At 43.6% G+C, this 23,997-nt stretch overlaps 2 protein-coding genes across 5 annotated transcripts in view; one reads left to right on the forward strand and one right to left on the reverse strand.

Moving 5' to 3' along the window:
- Positions 1–23,997, reverse strand: part of Kiaa0355 (KIAA0355 ortholog) — a 121,753-nt gene that overhangs the window by 97,456 nt on the left and 300 nt on the right. Inside the window, exon 1 of one of the 4 annotated variants that reach the window (XM_029566631.1) lies at positions 23,652–23,939. The exons of 1 other annotated variant lie outside the window; for it this stretch is intronic. The gene's annotated coding sequence lies outside the window, so the exon portion shown is untranslated. Of the gene's footprint in view, positions 1–9,014; positions 9,037–10,942; positions 11,037–23,651; positions 23,940–23,997 lie in introns of those variants that run through there. 2 more of the 4 variants (XM_008839444.3, XM_029566632.1) reach the window with 2 other exon arrangements.
- Positions 22,882–23,997, forward strand: part of LOC103739170 (basic proline-rich protein-like) — a 1,511-nt gene continuing 395 nt past the window's right edge. Inside the window, exons 1-2 of the mRNA XM_008839476.1 lie at positions 22,882–22,971; positions 23,557–23,983. Coding sequence (XP_008837698.1) covers positions 22,882–22,971; positions 23,557–23,983 — 517 coding nt within the window. The remainder of the gene's footprint in view (positions 22,972–23,556; positions 23,984–23,997) is intronic.

Here is a 23,997-nt window from a genome sequence, read left to right on the forward strand (position 1 = left end):
GAGAAACTTGAAAAAAGGGTGCATCCTTAAAAGCAAGAAAATCATAAAGGAACCAGAGGAAAAAAAGAGTTCTTGGAAATAAGAACCACGATTACCATGGTGGAAAACGTAGGAAGAAAGAAAATAAAAGGACACAGTTACACAGCTATAAGCACATATACACTGTGTCCTGCTCCATCACCCTCTGCCTCATGATCTCTCACTGAACTTGGAGCCAGGCTAGCAGCAAGTCTCAGCAACCTACCTGTCTGTCCCCCACAGTGCTGGGGTGACAGGCTTTTATAGGATCTGAACCCAGTTCCCCATGTTGCACAGCAAGTGATCTTACCAATGAGCCATCTCTCCAGGCCCAATATACATACATTTTTAAAAGTGTTGAGGCTGGAGTGTGGCTTATAAAAAAGCAGAATAAACCTCAGTGAGTGAGAGTGAGAGTGAGAGAGTGAGAGTGCGTGTACATGTGCGTGTGCGTGTGTGTGTTTCCCCGTAGCCCCAGCTGGGTAGTTGAGCTAGTTGAGCTCATTGACTCAACTAGATTGGTACATCAGCAAGCCCCAGGGATCCTCCTGTCTCCACCCCAGCAAATAGATTACAGGTGTACACTGCTACACCTGGCTTTTACATGGGTGCTAGAGATCCAAATTCAGGATTTCATGCTTATGCAGAGCTTTATCCAAAAGCTATCTCTCAAACTCTGTAACTTTAAAATATTTAACTTTTTAAAATCCTTAGAAATAAAACAGAGATCTTAGTAAATTGCCAGAATACCTGTTTCAGCCTCCCCTGGCATAGGGGCTGAGAACTCAGGGGACTGTGTGAGAGTGCCTGGAACCTGCCTCCATGTGGTGAAGCCTTTGAGAGGGAACTGACATTGATTCTAAGCATTCCAACAGCTATTAAAATACCTGCAAGTAAATCCTCAATCTATCACACTTGAGTCCAGCCTTGGCAGACAAAAAGTGAGGAGGAACCCAATAGAGGGATGCTTTTGGAAGCTCTCGTCAAGAAATTCCAATGGACTCTCACATGAACATTTGAAATTTGCCCTATTCTGACTTTTTTCTAGTTCCCTGTCTAGAACTTGTAATGTTAATTACTCTTGCAATGTTAATTACTTCTCATTCACATCTCCTATTCACCAGTCAAGGACTTTCTCCCCTCACCCCAGAGATGAGAATTATGCAATTTGGGAGTCTTTTAGATAGACCCATTTAAAGGGTACCCCAAACGCCTCACCTACGTCCCTGTTCAGCATGGAAGAAGCCAAAGCAGTCTGTGTCCCAACAATTCCCTATCCGCAATTTGGGTAACCTCTCAGGGGATGGTGTGATAAGAATAGGAGGTAGGAACTGACTAGGCAGTTAGGGTAAAAAGACCCCAAAGAAAAGTAGCCAGTTTCTTGGCTAAAAGTCAAAATGTCCTTGGGCCTCTTGCAACATACTCCATTCCAAAGGCCAAAAATGTCAAAAGTATTTGGGAGCTCTTATCTAATCCTTAAAAGATTTTAGGGTTACCGCTTCAGAGAGGGGAATGTTTGAGTAGCAAAAAGCCCCATTTAAAAAAAAAAAAGAATACATGACATTATCAGAAGAAAGTGATGGGGAGATATGGGAGGTGTTGGAGGGGAGGGAGTGGGCATGGATTTGATCAAAACACCTTATATGCATGTATGAAATTCTCAATAAACTATTTTTTTATTATATTTTTATGTGTATAAGTGTATGTGAGTGCACCTATGTCGTGCAATGCTTTGGATTCCCCTGGAACTGGAGTTAAGGACGGTGCGTAGCCACCATGTGGGTGCTGGGAATCGAACTCGGGTCCTCTGCAAAAGCAGTCAGTGCTCTTAACTGCTGAGCCATCTCTCCAGCCCCTCAATAAATTATTTTTAAAAAGAGAAAAAAAACAAAATGATTCATGACTAGTTATACCATGTTTTGATTCTTTCCTTTTTTTTTTTTTTTGTCTTTTTGAGACAGGATCTCCCTGTAGCCCCAGCTGTCCTGGAACTCACTATGTAGACCAGGCTAGCCTTGAACTCACAGAGATCCACCTGCCTCGGCCTCCCAAGTGCTGGAATTAAAGGTGTGCGCTACCACACCCAGCTGGATGACTATAAATTTGAGGCCAGCTTGGTTTGCATAGTGAGGTCTAGGCCAGAAAGGCTATATTAGTTACTTTTCTGTTGCTGTGACAAAACACCGTGACCAAGGCAACTTACAGAAGAAGAATTTTTATTTGGGCTTATGATTCCAGAGGAGTGAGCAAAAAAAACCAAAAAACAACAAAAATAAATTTATAGTCATCCCCCTGATTCAACCTTCCAAGTGCTGGGATTATAAAAGCCACTGTCATGCCCAGCCCAATGAAGAACCTGTCTCAAAGGAGGTGGAGTACATTCTTGAGGATGCCACTTGAAGTAGTCCTCTGGCCTCTACACACATATGCAAACACCTGCAATCACACACACATACACATTGAAAAATAATAATAAAAGGGTACACACCAGGCAGGCGGATCTTTGTGAGCTCAAGGCCAGCCTGGTCTACATAGCTAGTTCCAGGCCAGCTGGGGCTACTGGGAGACCCTGTCTCAAAAAAGAACAAAAGAGAGAAAAAAAGGGAAGGAAGGGAAGGAAAGGAGTGAGGGAGTGAGGGTTGATTAAAGATCTGGAGTTAGAAACAAAAAAGTTAAGCCCACAACTTGTGAGATCAGAAAGCAGGGTAGCTGCCTAAGACTCCCAGGTTCATGTCAAAAGGACGCACATTTCTAAAAAGGAAAAGAAAAAAACACTCTATTAAGTTTAATAATGGGACAATTTTAGGGAAAAAAAACACTTAACTTCAGTAATGGGACAATTTAAACATCAATGAGCAATTGCCTGTAAGTAAAGTTCATCACACACACACACACACACACACGCATGCAGAGTTCAGACTTGGCAATGACTCCTTGGATATGACACCAGAAGCGCAGGCAACAAAGGAAAAAGAAAAGTTGAACTTCATCAAAAATGCTAAAGAAAAAAACGATATTTGTAACTTTAATGAAATACTGGACCCAGCCAACAATTATTAATTACCATTTAAATGACAAGATGAAAATTTGAGAAGGAAATTTATGATGAAGGAACCAGGCCTGATTATACTGAACTCACTGATTAATTATAGCATCATAAAAAGTGGGAAGTAAGGCATATAATTATCTACTTTTTCTTATGATAAAATACCAAGTACTCAGTACCACTCATGGCGTTATTTTTGTCTAAAATATTTAATCAAAATCTAATCAAGCCTCAATGTCTATCTATTAAGCTATAGAAAACATAAAAGACAAACTATAAACTTCAAGTCTTTTCAATCTTATCATTCATAAACAACCAGTTCTAACAACAACTGATCTTAAGCCTAGGTGAGTTATTTTAATAGGCGTCTCAGAGCAATTTTTACCAGCTTGGTCCTCCAGTTTCATTTTCATTCCTTTCTTCCAACCTTTTAATCTCTTCTCTGTGTGTAATTTTCATAGAACTTACACCCACTGGTGTCCCCTGGCACTTGATCTCTTCCCCACAACTGCACAGCCCTGCCCCTCTACAGCCTCACGTGCCCCAGCCATCACTCATCACTCTCTTCAGCCACTCAGCTCTTCATCCAGTTCTTCCAGGGAACCAAGCCCTTTCCACAAGCGGTGCCTCCTCTGGGAAGGTCCTGTCCTTTCCTCCCCTCCAGCTCCAATGAATGCTCCTCCTCAGTGCTGTTCCCTACAGTCCCAGTCCATAGTTCCTCCAGTGATTGCCACTCCCTTGGAGAAACCTTTGCTAGTTAACCTGTTTAGACCAGGGTCACCTCCCGCCTACAACTAGGTCTTTTCTAACTGACACCTTGCAATTATCTTACCACTTCATTTGCTTATGTACACCTCACCAGCTGGCATATAATGACAGCACTGCTCTGTGACTACCAGGTCTCCACAGTCAACAAGTTTGCTGGCAGAGTCTTTGGAAACCTGACATCCGTGAGTCATTGATTGTTGCTCAGTATCACTGTTTTGCAAATCCAAGAAATTGGCTCCTAATGGCAAGCTACCTCTCTACCTGAAAGGTGACAGATCTGCAGAAACCCTGCACTGGTTGCAAAATCTGTGACTTTAAGATAGGTGATGTAGGTTCAGAGATAGAGTTCAGTGGAACAGCATTTGCCTAGCATGTGTAAGGTGCAGGGTTTCATCACCAGACACTAACACACAAGCATACACATGCATATGCACATTCTCTCTCGCCCCCCCCCCTCACTCACTCACACACACACACACACACACACACGGTAATGTAAGGAAGGCAGATAGTATTATGGTTTCCACTTGCAAAGCTATGGCCAGATTATGTGATCATCAAGTACCCTCCTCTAAAGCTCAGGCTTAATGAGGATGAAGAGTGCTAGCTGCTTCTTCTTTGAGGCCTGTTCTCTATCATTTACAAATCTATTTATTGCATCTTTCTCTTTCTGTTTCTGCACATCACACACACACACACACACACACACACACACACACACACTTTCCCCTCATTTCTTTAGTCAAATATATTTTTGTTTCTTTATAGTTCCAAAACTGATGTTTAAATACAAATGAATTCTCCAGAGATGTGTATGAAAGGATGCTCAGAATCATTAGCCACTGGGAGAACACAAATCAAAACCACATGATACCATTTCATAAACACTAGAATGGAGATAGTGAAAATGACAGGCAGTAACAAGTGTAGGGAAGGATATGAGGAGCTGCAGGCTCCATATACTGCTCACAGGATGAAGAATGGTGCAGACTCTTTGGAATCTGATACTTCCTCAAATGGTTAAACATAGAATTAGCATATGGCCAAGCAATTCTACTCTCTCTATATAACAAGATAAATGAAAAGCATGCTTAAACCAAACCTGCACATGGATATTCAAAGCATATCCATAACAATCCCAAACTGGAAAATCAACTGTTATTATCAACTGACAAATGAATACACAAATGTGATATAACCAAACAGCAGAAAATGATTCCACCTTAAAAGAGACCAAAGTACCAATGCATTCTTCAATATGAATGAACCTGGAAAGCAGACAGACCCAAAGGCCACATGTGAGGCTGGGAGATGTCGTCAGTGCCTGCTGCACAAGTCTAAGTACTCGAGTTCACATCCCCAGCAACCACATCAATCAAACATTGACCTTTACCCTCATCATGCAAACATGTATACATGGGCATGCACATACATGACCATATACATATACCACACACATACAAATAAACAAACATAAAAAAGAAAAAACCCAGCCAGGAGCAACAGAGTACACCCATTAATCCCAGAACTGGGGAGGCAGAGATAGGAGGATCCCTGGAGTCTGGCCTCCATGTGTACATACACACACACACACACACACACACACACACACACACACACACAGTGTATTCATGCTATATAAATTTGCTCTGAAATATCCAGGTCAGGTAAACTCACTGAAACGAGAGATTGGTGAGTGTTAATGCTGAGGGAAAGAGGATCAGCGAGCAAATAAGGGGTGACTGCCAACTGGCAGAGGCTCTCCTTGTGGATTGCTGAAAAAAATTCTCCTGAGACAAGGTCTTACTAGGTAACCCAGACTGGCTTTGAACTTGCTATGTAGCCCAGACTATCTGTGAATGCATGATCCTCCTGCCTTAATCTCCCAGGTGCTGGAATATACTTATGTTCCACCATGCCTGCCTTTGAAAATATTCTAAAATTTATTATAACTAATGGCTACTTTGTGAATAGCCTCAAAACCACTGACTTATATACTGTATGATAGTGTGGACTGTGTGGCATGTGAATTGTATTTCAATAATGCTGTTACAAAATACAAAGATAAACCACACCTCTTCAGAGAGAAAAAGAAATTAAAGCACACATACAATGTTCTCGCCTGTCCAACCCACAAGAACGTAAACCCAAACATCTATCCTTGATAATGTGGAGACACTACAGGAAATTCTTTAGGCAGATTAGTGAAGTCATTGTCTATGAAGTTCGAAGCCCAACCATTTCCATGTTTTCAGTTCAGACTGACACAAACCATATTTAGAAGTGAGCTCCACAGTCATGAATTTAAAATATCCATCCAGACAAGAGAAAACCCTGAAAGATTCAAGATTCAACCTGTAGTTCTGTCCCTCCTTAGACCTCTGCTCTTTCAGCTCCTCTGATCAGTTACTATGTCTAAAACTGACACTCTCTGGTCAGCACATCCTCCTAGCTCTCCTCCTAATCCCTGGATGCTCTTGTTGCCCTTCCAGCCACCCAAGGTGCTGTGGCTCCTGAGAGCCTCTGCTACACTGTTTCTGACATCTACATGCCCTCCCTGGAAAGATTTCCAAATCCATCTCCCCACTGCCCCCCACCCCCGTGCCTATGCAACTGCCTGTTGGACAGGTCCCCAATTCAAATATCCAAAACCAAGTCTCCCAAGTCTTTTGGTGTTCATTCTTTCCCTATCTTGGCAAATGACATCTCCTCATCTAGTTCCTTGAACAAGGCAGAATGAGAGTTAGCCTCAATTGCTCAACCCCCTTCACATCCAGTCAATTCTTTCATCTTATCTTTTTTGCCCTCTTAACACGGCTCCAGTCCTTTCCCTTCTTTTCTTTTTGTTTAAAATACTTTATTATTTTTATGTGTATCAATGTATTGCCTGCATGTATGTGAGTGCACCCAAGTCATGCAACGCCACGGAGGTCAGAAGAGGGCTTCGGATTCCCCTGGAACTGGAGTTAAGGACAGCTCGTAGCCGCCATGTGAGTGCTGGGAATCAAACCTGGGTCCTCTGCAAGAGCAGTCAGTGCTCTTAACTGCTGAGCCATCTTTCCGGCCCATCCTTTCCCTTCTGTACGTACTATCATCCCAAAGTTCAGACCATCCTTATCTGAATTAGAGAGACATCCCAGGTCTTCCAAATGTCGCTCTGGTTGCTGTGTGACTGTTCTATAGACAGTTTGATCACGACACTCTCTTGCTTTAGATCTGTAATAGTCAGGGCTGGAGAGATGGCTCAGTGGCTAGGAACATTTGCTGCTCTTTCAGAGGGCCTGATTTTAATTACCAACACCCAAGTGAGATGGCTCACAAGTCCCTGTAACTCTTGTACACGTATCCGTACACTGACCTGCATAATTTAAAAACCTGCAATTGTGGTCCACTGCCCTTCCCAGTTCTCCTACACCCTCCTTCCTCACCTCAGTATTACCAGCTTCTTTTATGTCCCCTCTTCCCTGACACAACCTACTTACATCAACCTTTTTACACGTTCTGTTCCCAGCATCTGGAAGGCTCTCTAGGTTTATGCTCACACATCTTGGGATGTCTAACTTGGTATCACTTCCTCTGGGAAGAGACTCTGCTAAAGACTGAGTTAGGGGCCATGCTATGTGGTACCCTGACATAGTTTATTTGAGCCCTGTCTTGGCTTTAGCTTCACTGCACTATGAAAGAGTATCACAACTACCAGTCTCCCGAGGGCTGCCTTGCCTTCCCACTACCCCCATCCTCAGGATCACTGAGCTCATATGATCAAGACATTCAAGAATCAAGGGCTCAAAAACAGAGATAGCTCATCAGTTCAGAGCATCAGCAACTCTTGCAGAGGACCTAGGTTCAATTCCCAGCACCCACATGGTGGCTAACGATTGTCCATAACTCCAGTTCCAGGGGATTCAATGGCCTCTTCTGGCCTCTGTGGGCATTGCACAACATGGGTGCAGGCAAAACATGAAACACTCATACACATTAAGATAAAAATAATAAAATATTTTTTAAAATATTTATTTAAAAATTAATAAATTATTTACTAAAAATAAAAAAAAAATTTTAAAGCCAGGCATGGGGTCACATACCTTTAATTCTAGCACTAAGGAGGCAGAGACAGGCAAATCTTCGTGAGATTGAGGCCAACTTGGTCTACATCATGAGTTACAGGTCAGCTGGGGCTACAGGGAGACCCTGTGTCAAAATGACCAAAAATTAAAAATAAACAATTTTTTAAAAGAAGAATCAAGGGCTGGGGAGATGGCTCAGTCAACAAAGTACTTCTCAAGCAAGCATAAGGGCCTGAATTTGATCCCCAAAACCCATGTAAAAAGCTGTGTGTGGAGAACATGCTTGCAATTCCAGTACCGGGGAGGCAGAGACAGAAGGGTCGCTCCCTGGGGCTTGCAGGCCAGCCAGCCTAGTCCAATCCTCAAGCCCCAGATCCCAATGAGAAACTGTCTCAAAAACCAAAACCAAAAAATAAAGACAACTCCTGAGAAGCAATACCCAAGGATGAACTCTTGATGTCCATGCGTATGCCCACTCATGTACCTGGGCACTTGTACACAGCCATATCCACACACATCCATAACTATCCACCCATACATACAAATGACATTCAACAATCACTTGTGAGATAATGGCAGAAGTATTGAGTTTTCAGGCAGCTAGGATTACACAGCAGGACCAGGGAGGAAGGGAGAGCAACCGGGTATTACCCATGTTATCTCTGAGCTCAGTCTCCAGTCCAAAGCATACCCATTGAGAGAAAGCCTTCTAGAAGTATCACCTCAGGCTCTATATAGTATTTAGTCAGCCTCATCAGAGGTGGTAAACTGCTAGAAATAAAATTCTGCTAAAAGAAAGAAAAAAGAGAAAGCAGAGCTCTGAAGACATGCCATCTTCAAGCACTCAACAAAATGAGATTTCTTAAGTGTCTACACCTATCAACACTACACTTAAGAGCTTCAAATATAACTAGAGCCCTAAAATAAAACCAGCTATGTATGTTATATGTGTTAATATAATTCTCACAACGACCCTATGAGGTCATTGAAGCATTTAAAGAAGTGAGTTCTTTGGATCTTACCACCTTGGCTGAGTTAGCAGTCACCAGCAGAGCATCTCCACCATTCACTGAGCTCTTCATGACTGCCCTAGTCCACCTGTCAAACACACGTACCAGCATCAAGGCATTCAGCAGATCACTCTCAGGAGATGGTTTGATGTACGCTTCTTAAAACTGCCAGGAATCTGAGCAGAGCAAAGGAAAGCGATCTTCCTGTAGGAGGCTATGGTTCTACACCACTGCTGCTGATTCTCAATTCAACTCTCCAGACAAAGACCCCCCCCCCGCCGTCCCCAGACTATATCCATGAAACATCTCATCAGGGCCTTCAAATTTGACCTTGTCAGTCAGTCTACCTTGCAGTCGCTCATCTCCTACTCTATTTGCTGCCATGTTTGGCTATGGTATTACAGTCCTGAGCAACACCCATCCCAGAGGACCCCTGTCATGTTCTCTCACTCTTTCACCCTGTTCATTGTTTTTTGAGACAAGCTCATGCTACATAGCCCAGTCTGGCCCCCAACTCCCAAACCTCCTGCTTCAGTCTCCCCAGTGTGTACTTCCAGTCCTATAGATCCTGCTCGCATGGTCTACAGCAACTGCTGCATCTGTGCTAGCTACTGGCAAAGTAACACTCTAAATGGCTCTTATCTTTCACCCTGGTACCGCTGATCATTCGAATGAGCCTCCAGAGCGAAGCAACTAATGTGAAGGCAGAGAAACTGAATTTTCCTCCTAGTGATGTCAGCCTGGAACCCAGGGCCTGACGCTTGCTATCTCGGAACTACACCTGCAGCCCAAGACACATTACACTGAGAGAAATCCTTCTGTGCGCATCAGAAGCAGACTGCCAGCTGCTCAGGCGCTACTGTACCTATGAAAGCACACAGAAGGGTACCTGAATGCAGGCTGATAGAGAAGAGCAAAAGCCAAGTCATAACTTAAGAAATGTATGAGGTCAGATTCAAAATAGAAACCAACGTATGTCTCCAAACTCAGAGAACCATTCTACTTCATTCCACTTTACATAATTAGTAACTCAGCATTCAAACCTTTAGCATGATGAGTCTCAGTGGCTGAATTGCGGACCTGTCCATAAGGTAGTAGGGGAGAGAGGTTTTGCTTTCTGCCCCCCAACATTTATTTGGCAGTCTAGAGACATTTGGGTTGTCAGAGCTGAGGAAATGCTAGCAGCATCTAGTGGGTACCACCAGAGACGTAGCCAAACATCTTACAAAACACACAACAGGGTCACACACCCCAACACGCCAAGAGTGCTGCTACTGAAAAATCCTGAGAAGCAACTGTGCTGTGCAGTTTCCTATTCAAGTTACCTAAGGATTATGGAATTGTTTCTTAGCTGCATGTGGTGGGACACAAACATTTCGTAATCTCAACACTCCAGAGGTTGAGGTAAGAGGAGCATGAGTTCAAAGCTAGCCTGGGTTACACAGCAAGACCTCAAAAACAAAGACCAAAAAAGTTACTCTTTCTATTTCTAGAACAATGCTACAAACTTCTCCCATATATTAAGCCACAAGTTTGAAAGACAGTATAAGGTATCACTGGAAAGATGATGGGAAAAGGCTAACAGTGGTTTAGAAAACAAATTCTCCAAGTTTAGAAGACAGGAAGGGCCACAGAGACCAAGATTCTGGTTATAGATCCTATGAGGAGCCCAGGATTCCTCAGTTCACTTCATACCTGTCAGCAAGGCCACTTACAGAACCCAGAATCCATACTCCCTATTTTATATGTGTGTGCACACACATATCTGCACATGCTTGTGAAGGCCAAAGGTTGACACTGGGTGTCTTCCTCAACTGTTCTCACCTTAGCCTTCGAGATAGGGTCTCTCACTGAACATCAGGCTTACTGGTTCAGCTAGACCGGCTGGCTGGTGAGCTCCAGGGATCCACCTATGCCCCACAAGACCACACTCAGCTTTTATGTGGACACTAGGGATCTGAATTTGGTCTTCATGTTTGCGCTGCAGGCACTTGACTGAGCCATCTCCCCCAGCCCCAGCTTCCCAGTCTTACCTGCAGCAGACCCCATTCTTTCAACCAACCCTTTGTGCTCCAAGCCACGACATCCCACCAGTGCTGTTCTAGCTTAACTGTTGTTATCTTCTTCGTAGAGTTTTGAGCACCAATCTGCTCCAACCCCCAAGCCCGAGAAGGACATGACATCATCTCAACCCTATCACAAAATGTTCCTGTGACTCCCAGAGGAAGAAGGCAGCAAAAAGACAAAGGTGGAAAGTGTTGCATGGCTCAGATCCTAAGGCCTTACTCCTCAAATCAGTGCTTAACAGCAGCCAGCCCGGAGCCGCCTCATTTCCTGTGCAGGTCAGTAAAAATAGGAAGCGGGGGAGGAAGTTCACAAAGCAGAAACAAAAGTAATCACTGCCTAGCTTCCTGAACACAAATCACTAAGCAAGGAGGGTTATCATTAAAACATCAAAACGGAAAGGCAGGCAGGGAGAGCCAAGGACAGAGGAAAGGAAGTGACACTTCTGGGTCCACCAAGCCCAGACTATTTCTGCGCCTGAGAGATGGCCTCAACAGAAAAGCTGGACAAAGCCGGACACCAGCTAGTACATGAAAATGGCTTCCAAGAAATTAATGCTAAAGCATGTTACATTAAAAGACTCACTTAAAAACTGATGAAACACGCTGGGCGTGGTGGCATACGCCTATAGTCCCAGCACCTGGGAGGCAGAGGCAAGTGAATCTCTATGAGTTCAAGGCCAGCCTGGTCTACATAGTGAGTTCCAGGCCAGCTGGGGCTACAGGGAGACCCTGTTTCAAAAAAAAGACCAAACACCCCCCCAAAAAAAACCAATGAAACATTAATCCTACCAACACACACACACACACACACACACATACCCCAACAGAAATGTTTTAGGGAGGTCAAGATTAAGCTATAAGCTATTTTTTAAAAAGGTTTTATTTACTTTTTTTTTTTTTGGTCTTTTTGAGACAGGGTCTCCCTGTAGCCCCAGCTAGCCTCAAACTCACTACGTAGACCAGGCTGGCCTTGAACTCACAGAGATCCACCAGCCTCTGCCTCCAAAGTGCTGGGATTAAAGGCATGCACCACCATGCCCAGCTTTTACTTTTATTTTATGTGTTTTGCCTGCATATAAGTGTACCACGTGCATGTTGGTGCCCCAGGAAGCCAGAAGAGGTTATCAATCACCTGGAACTGAAATTACAGACAGTTGTTAGCCTCCATGTGGGTGCTGAGAACTGAACCTGGGTCTTCTACACGAGCATGCCCGTGCTCCTAACTGCTGAGTCATCTCTCCAGATCCTGGATTAAGCTATTTTTTTCCATAGGCAAGAAGTGGCAAAAGCTGGGGCAGTAGCTTAGTGATAGAGCACTTGCTTAGCATGCGAGAAGCCTTGGGTTCCATCCCCAGCACTGCAAAGTAAGAAAATAAATAAGCTTCTATACCAGCCAACATGCCATCAGCCCAGTGAACTGTGCCTGGCACTGAGAGTGGCAAACAAGGCAGCACAGTGCCTGCCCTCAAGCATCTACCCATCTGAGGTGGGAGGGGGACAGGGGGAAAGGTCAGCCCACACAGCCACTCTAGACTGCCTCTGGTGCTGACATTTGCTCCTTAAGGATTTATTAGTATAAAATATGGCATTCCTCCACAAAATTAAAGTAGGTTATCATTAGTGGTTCTAAGGAGCTTTTATATTTGGTAATCTACAAACAACTGATCATTTCATTTGAGGAGAAGATTTTTTTAACCACAAAGTCAAAACAGTGGAACTTACTCTCAAAATAGCAGAGGCTTGGGGAGAAAAAAAGAAAAAAACAGGTCAAATGTGTTAATGGGTTGGTTTAATTTTGTGTAAATCCAAACCCGTGTTTTTGTTTTGGTGGGGTGGGGTGGGGTGGGGGTGGGGCAAAGCCCGGTTCTTTTTATAAATAGTCACGACATAAACAGAAAAGAGGACAGATGATAATCACAACATATTCAATTCCAGACCAAAAACAAAACAAAACAAAATATCATTTAATAACAACAGCAACAGATACAAGTACACAAGTATTACTTAATCCTGCTGAAGACAGATCCAGCCACCTATCAGATCTTCTAGAAAGTAAATGACTCTCTGTATTCTTGGGAGCTGGAGAAATGGCTGAATGGTTTAGAGTACTAGCTGCTCTTCCAGAGGACCTGGGACCTAGCACACACATGGCGGTTAACAACCATTCAGAACTTCAGCTCCAGGGAATCTGAAGCCCTCTTCTTGTATCTGTTGGCACTGCATGACACAAGTGTACTTACATACCCTGCAGGCAAAATACTCATACACATACATAAAAGTAAAACAAACAAAAAAAGAATGGTCTTTACTTTTTTTATAAAGTAATAAAACTCTCAGAACTTGTTGCTATTAAGTAAAATTAGTAGTATTAGAACTTAATTACAGAAACACTGCAAACAAAACTGTCACTCTGTCAATCAGAGATCTTCAAAAGGAGAAAAACCAGGCATAATGGCGCATGCCTGCATCTCATCACTTGGGAGGCTGAGGCAGTAGGACCATGAGTTAAAGGATAGCCTGAGGTACAGTGAGATCCTGTCTCAACATACAAGAACAAACAAAGCAGAAATCTTGAGAAAAGTCTTTTGTCTACAAACTATAATATCAGCAAGGAGGAACAATATTTGGGGGCGGAGGTAGGACATAGAGTCTTACTGTGTAACCCAGGCTGACCCTGAATTCCTGTTTCTCCTGTCTTAGCCTCCCAAGAGCAGGGATTGCAGGCCTGTGCCACCATATCTGGCTCTTTAACTTCTGATACTCAGATAAAATAAACTTTTTACTTATAAACTAAAATGATCTTGGATCATTAAAATTTTTCATGCTAAATGTGCCCATCACTATGAAAACACTTGCAATAAACTGTTGCTTGTAGAGTTTTGGAAGTGGGGGCTAGGGATTCATCTCAGTTGGTAGAGTGCTCCCTGGCATACATACAAAACCCTGGGTTTGATCCTTAGTACCATAAAAACCAAGTGTGGTGGTACATGCCTGTAATCCCAGCACTTGGAAAGACAGAGACAGGGAAAGGAGACAGAGAGACACAGAGAGAAAAAAAACAGAAAAAGAGAGAAAGTAAACTAAATCATAGAGAATAACTTACTTTGTAAAAAAATTTTAATCTCAAAGTATGATGTACTTTCTTCAGAGCTAATCTGTTTAAAAAGAATATATAAAAATCTGTATCTACAATCAGCCGTGGTAGTACACGCCTTTAGTCCCAGCACTTGGGAGGCAGAGTTCCAGGCCAGCCTGGTCTACAAAGTTCCAGGCCAGATGGGCTACAGGGAGACCCTGTCTCAAAAAGTCAAAAAGACCAAAAAAAACTCCACACACACATGCAAAAAAAAAAAAAAAACAATTGTATCTACTAAAAAACTACAATTTAGCAGGGCATGGTAGCCCATGCCTTTAATCCCTGCATTCAGGAGGCAGAGGCAAGTGTGAGATGAAGGCCAGTCTGGTCTACATAGCAAGTTTCATGACAGCTGGGGCTTGAAGAAGACCCTGTCTCAAAAAAAAAAAAAAAAAAAAAAAAACCGAAAAACCAAACCAAACCCTCTACAACGAGAGATGGCTCAGCACTTAAAAACTGCTGACTGCTCTTGCAGAGGACCCAGTGGCAGCTAACCATCCTTAACTCCAGTTTCAGGGGATCTGATACCCTCTTCTGGCCTCAATCAAAAAAATAAAATAAAATAAAATAAAAATCCCCTGCAATTGTTTTTTGTTGTTGTTACAATGTGTGAAGTATGAAAAGGCACCATCACCTAATCTGAGAACACAGAATCCCATATTCTTAAAATGTGCTCCAACACTAGATGAGGGTATGGGAGGAGAGATACATTTTCCTAGCATACCAAACAAGCAGGAAATTCTACACATTATTCAGGGGACATCGGCTGGGTTCTCTAATTCAACTCAGACATTAAGTACCTGCAGACAGGTCAGATTCCACAGGCTGAAGAAGGATTAGTCTTACAAGACTGTCCCCTCCTTCCAAAGCCAATAAAAATTCCAGGTTCCTTTACACAGTCAAGGCTAGTCTTGAACAGAGGATCTTCCTCCCTTTACCGCCCAAGTGCTGGGACTATAGGTTTGTGCCACCATATTCAGGTTTTGGGAGAGATTCTCACAACCCTTTCCTTGAGTTTAATTAATTTGCTAGTGTAGCCCACAAAATTTAGGAAAATGATGATTTCTTTACATTCTCTAATTTACTGCAAAGGTTATTACAAAGGACACATGAAGAAATTCTCAGGGCAGAGCACCTGGGAAGGGTGCAGAGAGCCCATATCCTCTCCAGGCACATCATCCTCCAGGAACCTCCAGAGGCTCTCTGAACCTGTCTCCTTAGGTATTTATGGAGGCCTTGATACATAGCTATGACTGGTCAAGTCACTGGTCATTGGTCATCAGGTGGCCAGTTCCCACCCTGAAGCTCTCTAGGGGGTACTACCCACTAGCTAACTCATTAGGATACACAAACATATTTATTACTTTGGAAGTTCCTCCATGAATTTCAGTAGTCAGATGACGAAAAACGTAATGACCAAATGGGTATTTCACAGTTCATATGCAAACAATTTTCAAGTCAGGCATCGTAGCCTACATATGTAACCTCAGCACTCAGAAAGCTGAGGCTGGAGGATGGAGAGTTCTAGGCCAGCCTGAACAAAGAAAGACACTATCTCAAAGGAAAAAAAAAAATTTTCATGGGCATGGTGGCTGTGCTTTTAATCCTAGCACTCAGGAGGCAGAGACAGGCAGATCTCTGTGAGTTTCATACCAGTCAGGGTTACATATTTAGACACTGTCTCAACAAACAAACAAACAAAAGCCAATAATAATAATAGTAATAACAATAATAATGATTTACAAAACAAGTTGAAGACAAATTTATTATATCCATTATAAAATTAAGAAAACTGAAAATTCAGCCAGACATAGTAACACATGTCTTTAATCCCAGCACTCGTGAGGCAGAGGCAAGCAAATCTCTGTGAGTTTGAGGCCAGCCTGGTCTACATAGCAAGCTCCAGGCCAGCTGAGACTACAGGGAGACCCTGTCTCAAAAAGACCAAAAAAAAAAAAAAAATTTTACTAATAGATAATTATAGTGCCTATCTCCTCCAAGCTGGGAACAGTAACTCTAATTTTACACACCCTGTAAGCCCTGTCATCCACCAAAAAGACCAGCAAGTCAAAGGCACAGCTAGGAAGCCTGCTTTTTCCCCACAAACACTTGTGCAGATCAAACACTTAACAATGTAGAATTCCGGTTTAGGGTGTTTTGTTGTTGTTGTTGTTGTTGTTGTTTGTGTTTCTATTTGTGACAGAGATGGAATCCAGGGCTTTTCCCATGCTAGGCAAACAGTCTACCACTGAGCTACACCCCAAGGCCAGAAATGTGGAAATTCTACAGCATCTCTTCACCATGGGCTCCCTAGGCAGGGAAGGCTACTTGCCATGCTGGCTTCCTGCCTATCACTTACCTAGACCATGAACTGTCACATGCTCAATTACTGAGGTACTATTGTATGCACAGCACTGCTCCAATGATCAGGGATCCAGTAGTACTGCTTAGTTTGATGGGCTCAAAAGGCCCTTACCTGTTAGGTTAAGATGCTCCAATACAAAAAAACTTCCCAGAAAGAAGGCACTGCCAGAGTATAAAAGCTATGGATACAGGTTTGGGAGCCAGATTCAGCTGGAAGTGAATTTCTGTTCCTAGTAAATATCAGCAGAATGAGAGATAATAACTCTATGACCTTAAGCAAGTCACCTGAATTCTTCTGTGTCAGTTTCCTTAGTAGAATAGTGTAGATTAACTCCAGAGCCCTTGGCACACCTCATGTCTCAGGAAATGAAAGCTGCCACTTTTCAAGAGGCCTCAAGGCTAGCAGAGAGCAGTACCTTATTTTCCACTGCAATCTTCACTCTGGTCCACTACTAGCCAAGTGTGTTCTCACTTCCATACTGCACTTAACATTCAGAAACAGAACCTACCTTCTACTTCCCACTTCTACTCCCAAAGTCCAGGGAGCAAATCCAAAGTGCTCCAGAGGAAAAGGAGCTTATGGCTCCTCCCATTTCCCTGCTCACCACTCCCTCCTACTTTAGCCCCAAGCTTCTCAGAAGTGGACACAGCTGAGGAAGGGATCCTGTCACCTCAAGTTACAAAACACAGGACAAAGTTACTTGAGCATAGCAATCTCCCCTACCCTGAGAGCCAGAGGCAGCATGGGACCTTGGGAGCTGACAGTCTACTTTAACCTCTCCCTGCCTAGGTCACTGGAGCCTAGGGCACCCAAATCTGGGAGTCAAGCCAGCTTTCCTATGCCTCTGTTCCCATGCACACATATCTGCCTCTGAGACCAGGAGGGTGGGGCAGGAAGACTGCCTACTCCCAGGTTCCTTAGCCATAACTGCATCTCCCTAATTCCCAAGTCATTTTTAATAAAAAAATATAACTTTCTTTCAGATAACATATATGTCGAAGTCCACATTCAAGTCTTCCAATTTATGATCATTGTCATTGCCAGTTGAAAAAGACCTTATCTGCCAGTGGCCCAGACATATAGAACATAGTTTTAAAAAAAGCAAAGAAGCCGGGCGTGGTGGCACACGACTTTAATCCCAGCACTCAGGAGGCAGAGGCAGGTGGATCTCTGTGAGTTCAAGGCCAGCCTGGTCTACATAGTGAGTTTCAGGACAGCTGGGGTTACGGGGAGACCCTGTCTCAAAAAGACAAAAAAAGAAAGAAAAAGAAAATGTTACCATTAAGGGTATGCCCCAAGAGAAGATCGTGGGGCCCCAGGAGAAGAGTGTGGGACCCCAGTCTCTTCCTATCTTGCTCTGCTTCCCAGCCCGTGAAGTGAACAGGTTGCTCTACTACAAGCTCTCTCCAGAGACTCAAAGCAATGGATTCAGTCTTGGACGGGAAAAAAAAAAGAAAAAGAAAAAGAAAAAGAAAAAGAAAAAGGAGGCCAGGAAAATGGCCCAGTGGGTAAAGACGTTTGCTGTCAAACCGGATGGATCTGAGTTCAATCTTCAGGATCCACATGGTAGAAGAAGAGAAGCAACTCCTGCAAGTTGTCCTCTGCCCTCCACATGCATGCTTACACACATACACAAATAAACAAATGCAATAAAATAAATTTTTTTTAAAGAAAAGGAATCCTGTATCTAGGAATGATTCTTGGACTTGCAGTAAATATAGAGGCCTGTGTCAAGAACATCAATGGCAGTCATCTACAGGCATCAACCTAGAAGTGACCCAGATGCACTGCACTAGGAGGGTCATTACATAACTACACAGCAGTTCAAAGACAAAAGCGGAGCCTCCACATTCCACCCAGTCTAACATGCCAACCTTTTATAAACTGTACCATCATCATACAGATGCCAAGAAAAGCAGCCGTGTATCAATGACCTGCCATCACTAACATGTCCCTGTTTCAAACCCCTCAAAGCTCTTTCCTGTTTCTCATCCCTCTGTGTTGGGCTGTGTGGGACACATTCTCCTTAGAAAATCCTGTGTGAGCTGGGTGGGGTGGCCCACACTTGTAATCCCAGCACTAGGGAGGCAGAGGGGAGAATAGTGTCCTAGGCCAGTGGGGGCTACATAGCCAGATGGAGGGAGGGAGGGAGGGAAGGCCAGCCCTTGTCTTCGTTTTACTTTCAAGAAAAGTTACCCCTATTTAAGATTCATTATCTCAGCCAGCAGTGGTGACGCTGGGGAATGCCTGTATTCCCAGTACTTAGGAAGCTAAGGCAGAAGAATTACTGTGAGTTCTAGGTTATCCTGGGCTGCATAGTAAGATCCTGTCTCAAAAACAAAGAAAAAAAATTAAAGTTCTATACTGTTTCTTATCCTTAACTTTGTACGATGGAAACTATTCAAAATTGACTTCAATGGAGAAAAAAATCAAGTTATTTATCCAAAACACTATATACAAATGGGTAATTCAAACTAAGTTCTTCCTGCAAAGAAGAATTAAATTAGACACACTTCAGATTCAAGACTACTGTAGCCTGATGTGGTAACACACACAATCCACATACTCAGGAGGCTGAGGCAGGAGGATCCCAAGCCTGGGGTTTTTTCTAGAGCCTCATCTCAAAGACACTGCTTGTTTTCTACCATTCCTTTTTCCCCCGTACTTAGAAATCAACTGCCTGTGTATCTTTCTACCTTTTTCATTAATCCAAATAGACATACATGTACACTGCTGTGCAACTTGCTCATCACTGAAGGATGTCACTGAGTTTGATCCATATCTGCACCTATTTTTATTTTATTTTTTGGTCTTTTTGAGACAGGGTCTCCCTGTAGCCCCAGCTGTCCTGGAACTCACTGTGTAGACCAGGCTGGCCTTGAACTCACAAGAGCTCCGCCTGCCTCTGCCTCCCAAATGCTGGGATTAAAGGCGTGTGCTACCTCGTCCGGCCATCTATGCTCTTTTTATTAAATTCTAAGATGTGTTTTTGGATTTTGTTTTGACAGTACTAAGAATCAAACCCAGGGCCCTCTGTATGCTATGCAAGCACTGACATACCTGTAGTCTAAGATGTACCTATTTTTACATCTTACCCTAAGAGGGTCTCATAAAATCAGAGGATTGGGTGGAGCTTAGACTTCATCAGGAACAGCATCACAACTTTTTGTTTTTAGACAGGGTCTCACTCGGCCTGTTGGCGCCTACCAGGTGACACTGAGTGTGCTACTTCTGCAATATCTATCACAGGGCTGCTGTTTCAAGGACTATACAAAGGAATAAACACAAATCGCTTGGCACCAAACTTGGATAGCGAGGTGAGCTCACAGTAAGGCAGATACCACTATTAATTCTACACCTGAGGTTTGCTCACCTCTATACCTTTACATATGTCATGAGCCTGCCTAAGTAGCCTCTGCTCTTCACAGTGCTAGATTCACTGCCTTTTCCCAAACTACTCAGCTGAGCACTTCTTCCAGAAGCCTTCTCTTGACATCTACAGGTTGGCTTTCCTGCCTGAGCAGTTTGGGAAAAGCCCATCTGTCATCACTTCCCACTGGCTATCAGGTTTGTCAGGAGCAGGCACAGTTTCAGGGGAACGATTTAGGCTTAAAGATGACTGCTGTGTTAACCAGAAGGCCAGTTACTAAGTTTATACATACCAAAAGAGCTAACACTTGTTGAAACGTTACTAGGTGCAAGGCTCCAAGCACTCATGGCAACATTGGAAAAAAGGTGCCATATTGTCCTCTTTCTACAGATAGGAAGACTGACATCAGGCAGTATCCCAAGACCAGAATCTATCAGAGCATTCTGGATATAGAGCTCAGACCACTCATATCTCTCCTTGGCAACAAATTTCCATATGAAACTAGAAAAGGTGTATAAGATGGCAACTCTGGGCTACATGGATCACCAAAAACACACTCGATCCTTTGGTACTTCGAGGACTGTGTCCCACTCCTGGTCAGGACTCCAGACAGAGGTTCCTCAGACCACCTAACTAGCTCTCCTGCACCCTCTCTATACCAACTTCCACAGACATCATCCCAATCCTCTTGTAGAACCACATGTCTTTCTTGGGGATGCAAAATTAAGCTTTCTGGTTACAAACACATTCCAATCATACCTTCCTTAGGGTTACAGCTGGGTCAGTTTGGTTGAATTTAAAGTTTTCTCTGAAATTCATCAAACTCTATTTACAAAATGTCTCTTGGCTTTCACCTGCATCTTTTCTATAGGTAAGATTTGTATTATTTTTATTGTAGTCTCAGATGGTCATTATTCAACATGTTCTTAATCATTTCCAGAACACAGTTCTAGGCCCTAGAGATAAATGCAATGAACAAAACAGGTAAGATTTCTGAAACCCAGCAGAACGGTTTTGGTAGCTCCCTTCTTGGTAGTTTAGACACTTCCCAGCAATGGCCTTTCTGACTCTCCCCAGGCTGCGCCTCTCAGATCTGTTCTAATGTCCCAGTAAGGTAATGGCTCCTACTGTAAGTAAAGGTGAACTGGCTAAATTCACTGGGTTACTTCTTTCTCAACCAGACTGGGACCAGGTTATGTGTGCAGTCCTTTAGAAAAAGATGCAAAATCTAAATCCAGGTACAGGGAAGAATACAAATTTTAAGAGCAATCTACGTCAATATGGAAAACGAACATGCCTAGTGTGGTAGCACACCTTTAATCCCAGCACTAGGGAGGCAGAGACAGGCAGATTTCTGTCAGTTTGAAGCCAGCCTGGTCTATATAGTCATTTCCAAGGCAGCTGGGGCTACTCTGAGACCCTGTCTTAAAAGACCAAATAGATGGGGCTGGAGAGATAGCTCAGCTCAGCGGTTAAGAGCACTGACTACTCTTGCAGAGGACCGGGGTTTGATTCCCAGCACCCACATGGTGGCTACAGACTGTCCTTTAACTCCAGTTCCAGGGGAATCCAAAGTCCTCTTCTGACCTCTGTGGCATTGCATGACATGGGTGCACTCACATACACGCAGGCAATACACTCATATACATAAAATAAAAATAATATTTAAAAAAACCCAAATAAATAAAATAAAATAACAAAAATAAGATGTGGTATGTTAGCAAAGTAAGAACTTAGGGAGTTGCTGGGCTTGGTGGTGCATAGTTTTAATCCAGCACTCAGGAGGCAGAGGTAGGCAGATCTCTGTGAGATCAAGGCCAGCCTGACCTATATAGGAAGTTCCAGGCCAGCTGGGGCTACAAGGAGACTGTCTCAAAACAAACATAAAAATAAAAAACAAACCACAACAAAAAAAAAAACCTTAAGAGTCATCAAGGATAGGTCATCTTGGAAAGTAATGAAGGATTCTGTGAAGGGATCTGTCAGAGGGAAATAAGGAACTAGCCAAGAAGAAATACAACTAAACAAAACATGAAAGGCAAAGAAAGGAGCAAGTAGTGACCACTGTATCTACCAATCAGGGGATGCTCACACAGGCAGAATCATTAGAGAAAAACAGGCGGAGGTCCAGATACTTCAGACTCTCTGAATTAACACTAACAGCAATCTGTTCCTCTGTAACTCTAATGTCAAGCAAGTCCTTATTCCATCCAACATTCTGTCCATCTAGGAAGGTCATTATTTTCCACTAAGGACAAAATCTCAAGAGGAAAAGGGACAGAGTGAATAACCCAACCATTGGGGATGCTCCAGCCTGCTAGCTCAACAGCAATTTTCCTAGAGACTGGGAAGACCTACTGGTACTAGACACAGCTCCTCGTGTAGCAGGCTTCAAGTTTTTAACAGAATTAAGTACTTAGTAAAATATTTTGGTTTTGTGTTTTTTTAAAGGATGCTTAAAGCATGTTGTCTTCCAAAAATCCAGAGATAATTTTAGATTGAAAAAAATCTAGGCTTGCCAAGGGAATCTGAGAACTTTTCTATCTTGGTCTCCAATGCTAACCTACGTATTCATGTGCAAAAATAGAGGAAGATTAGAATCTCAAATGCCAGACTGAAAAGTTGCCACAACAAACCTGAACCCTTCATATGGAGTCTGCTATCTTGTCTGCAAGAAAGAAAATAAACAGCAAGGAAACTTTTTGTTTTCACTATCTCAAACATATAATGTTCCCTGGACTTGTAAAGGAATTTTTTTTTTTTCAAAGATACTGCAAAAGGAAAAGGTGCACTATTTTCAAGGCACATAAAAACACTCAAGGACCCACAAAATCAAATTTACAAGAAGCCCTTTGCAAATACATTCTTAGAATGTTAAGAGTAAAATGATTGGATGAAAAGTCAGAGCTTATTTACATAATTGGGATGGCTGCTCAGCTATTTGGGAACTATCTTAAACCAAAAATAAAAACAACAAAAAAGGTAAAAGTGAAAGAAAGGAGGAAGAAAAACAAGGCAATGAGCCGAATACACGGATGGAATTTTCTGTAACACTGGGTCTGGGTCTGGGTCTGAGAATAATTTTCCAAATACATGGAAACCGGGAAAAGATGCTAGGGGGCAGGGTGAGTGTTAGAAAACAGGGTCTTACTAAGTATCCCTGGAACTTGCTATGTAAGACCAGACTGGTCTCAAACTCAGACATCTGCCTGCCTCTGTTTCCCAAAAGCTGGGGCAGCTGCTATATGTTTTAAAGCGGAATGTTACCCTTGACTTCCATTTGCAAATGCATCCTAAGACAACAATCAGATAAATCCTTTTGAGCAGAATTAATCATGTGACTCACAGAAAACAATCAAATGTTCATCAGGGCTTGGATAAATTATGGTACCCGATGGTCTACTATTCCGAAGCCTACAAAATTGTTCATATATGTCTGCATTTACTGATGTCACCCAAATGTTTGCAGGGGCTGTTGCTGAGCCATAGATTGTACACCGTTGTCATTTTTTTCCCTGACACTTTGCGTACTGTCTCGGGTGTTTTTACAGGGCCAGAAGAATGAACCGTTTTCATAATGGCAAGGATGGATGGGAACGAGCTATTTTCAAACTGGGGGGCTGCCGCAGCTGAGCGTTTCTCGGGCAAATTTTGTTAAGTATAAACAAAATTCTTATCATGCCAACCAGGCGTGCTCCTTTTTTCCCTAGCACGGCACGGAGCAGGAAGACACACCCCTGACCGGGCGCTCGCCCCACGGGCGCGGGTCCTTCCTCAGCCCCAGCCCTCCCGGGTGCCCTCTGACCTTCCCCTGGGTCCCCGAAGGGCCGGAAAATCGTGTCGCTCCGCGGCCCCGCACAGGCGGGAAGGTGCGCGCGGCGGGCGAGGCAACCGCGGGGCGGCGTGAGGGTAGAGTCCGGCCGTCCCCGCGGACCCCGGCCGCCCACAGGCCCTCGGCGGACGGCGCCGCGAGCTTCCAGGAGTGGGTCCCCGAGGCGGCGTCCCCCTCCGTCGCCGATCCGCCCCTCCAGGGTCCTCAGGCGCCTGGATCCGGGGCACGCGCGCGCAGGGAGGGCCCTCCGGGCTTCCGTCCGCCCGGCCAGCGCCCGCGGAGCCCGGCGTCCTCCTCAGCGGGCGGCAAGGGGCGGCCC

Source organism: Nannospalax galili, unplaced genomic scaffold, assembly GCF_000622305.1.
Source record: "Nannospalax galili isolate Female #2095 unplaced genomic scaffold, S.galili_v1.0 scaffold159, whole genome shotgun sequence".
NCBI classification, from domain to species: Eukaryota; Metazoa; Chordata; class Mammalia; order Rodentia; family Spalacidae; genus Nannospalax; species Nannospalax galili.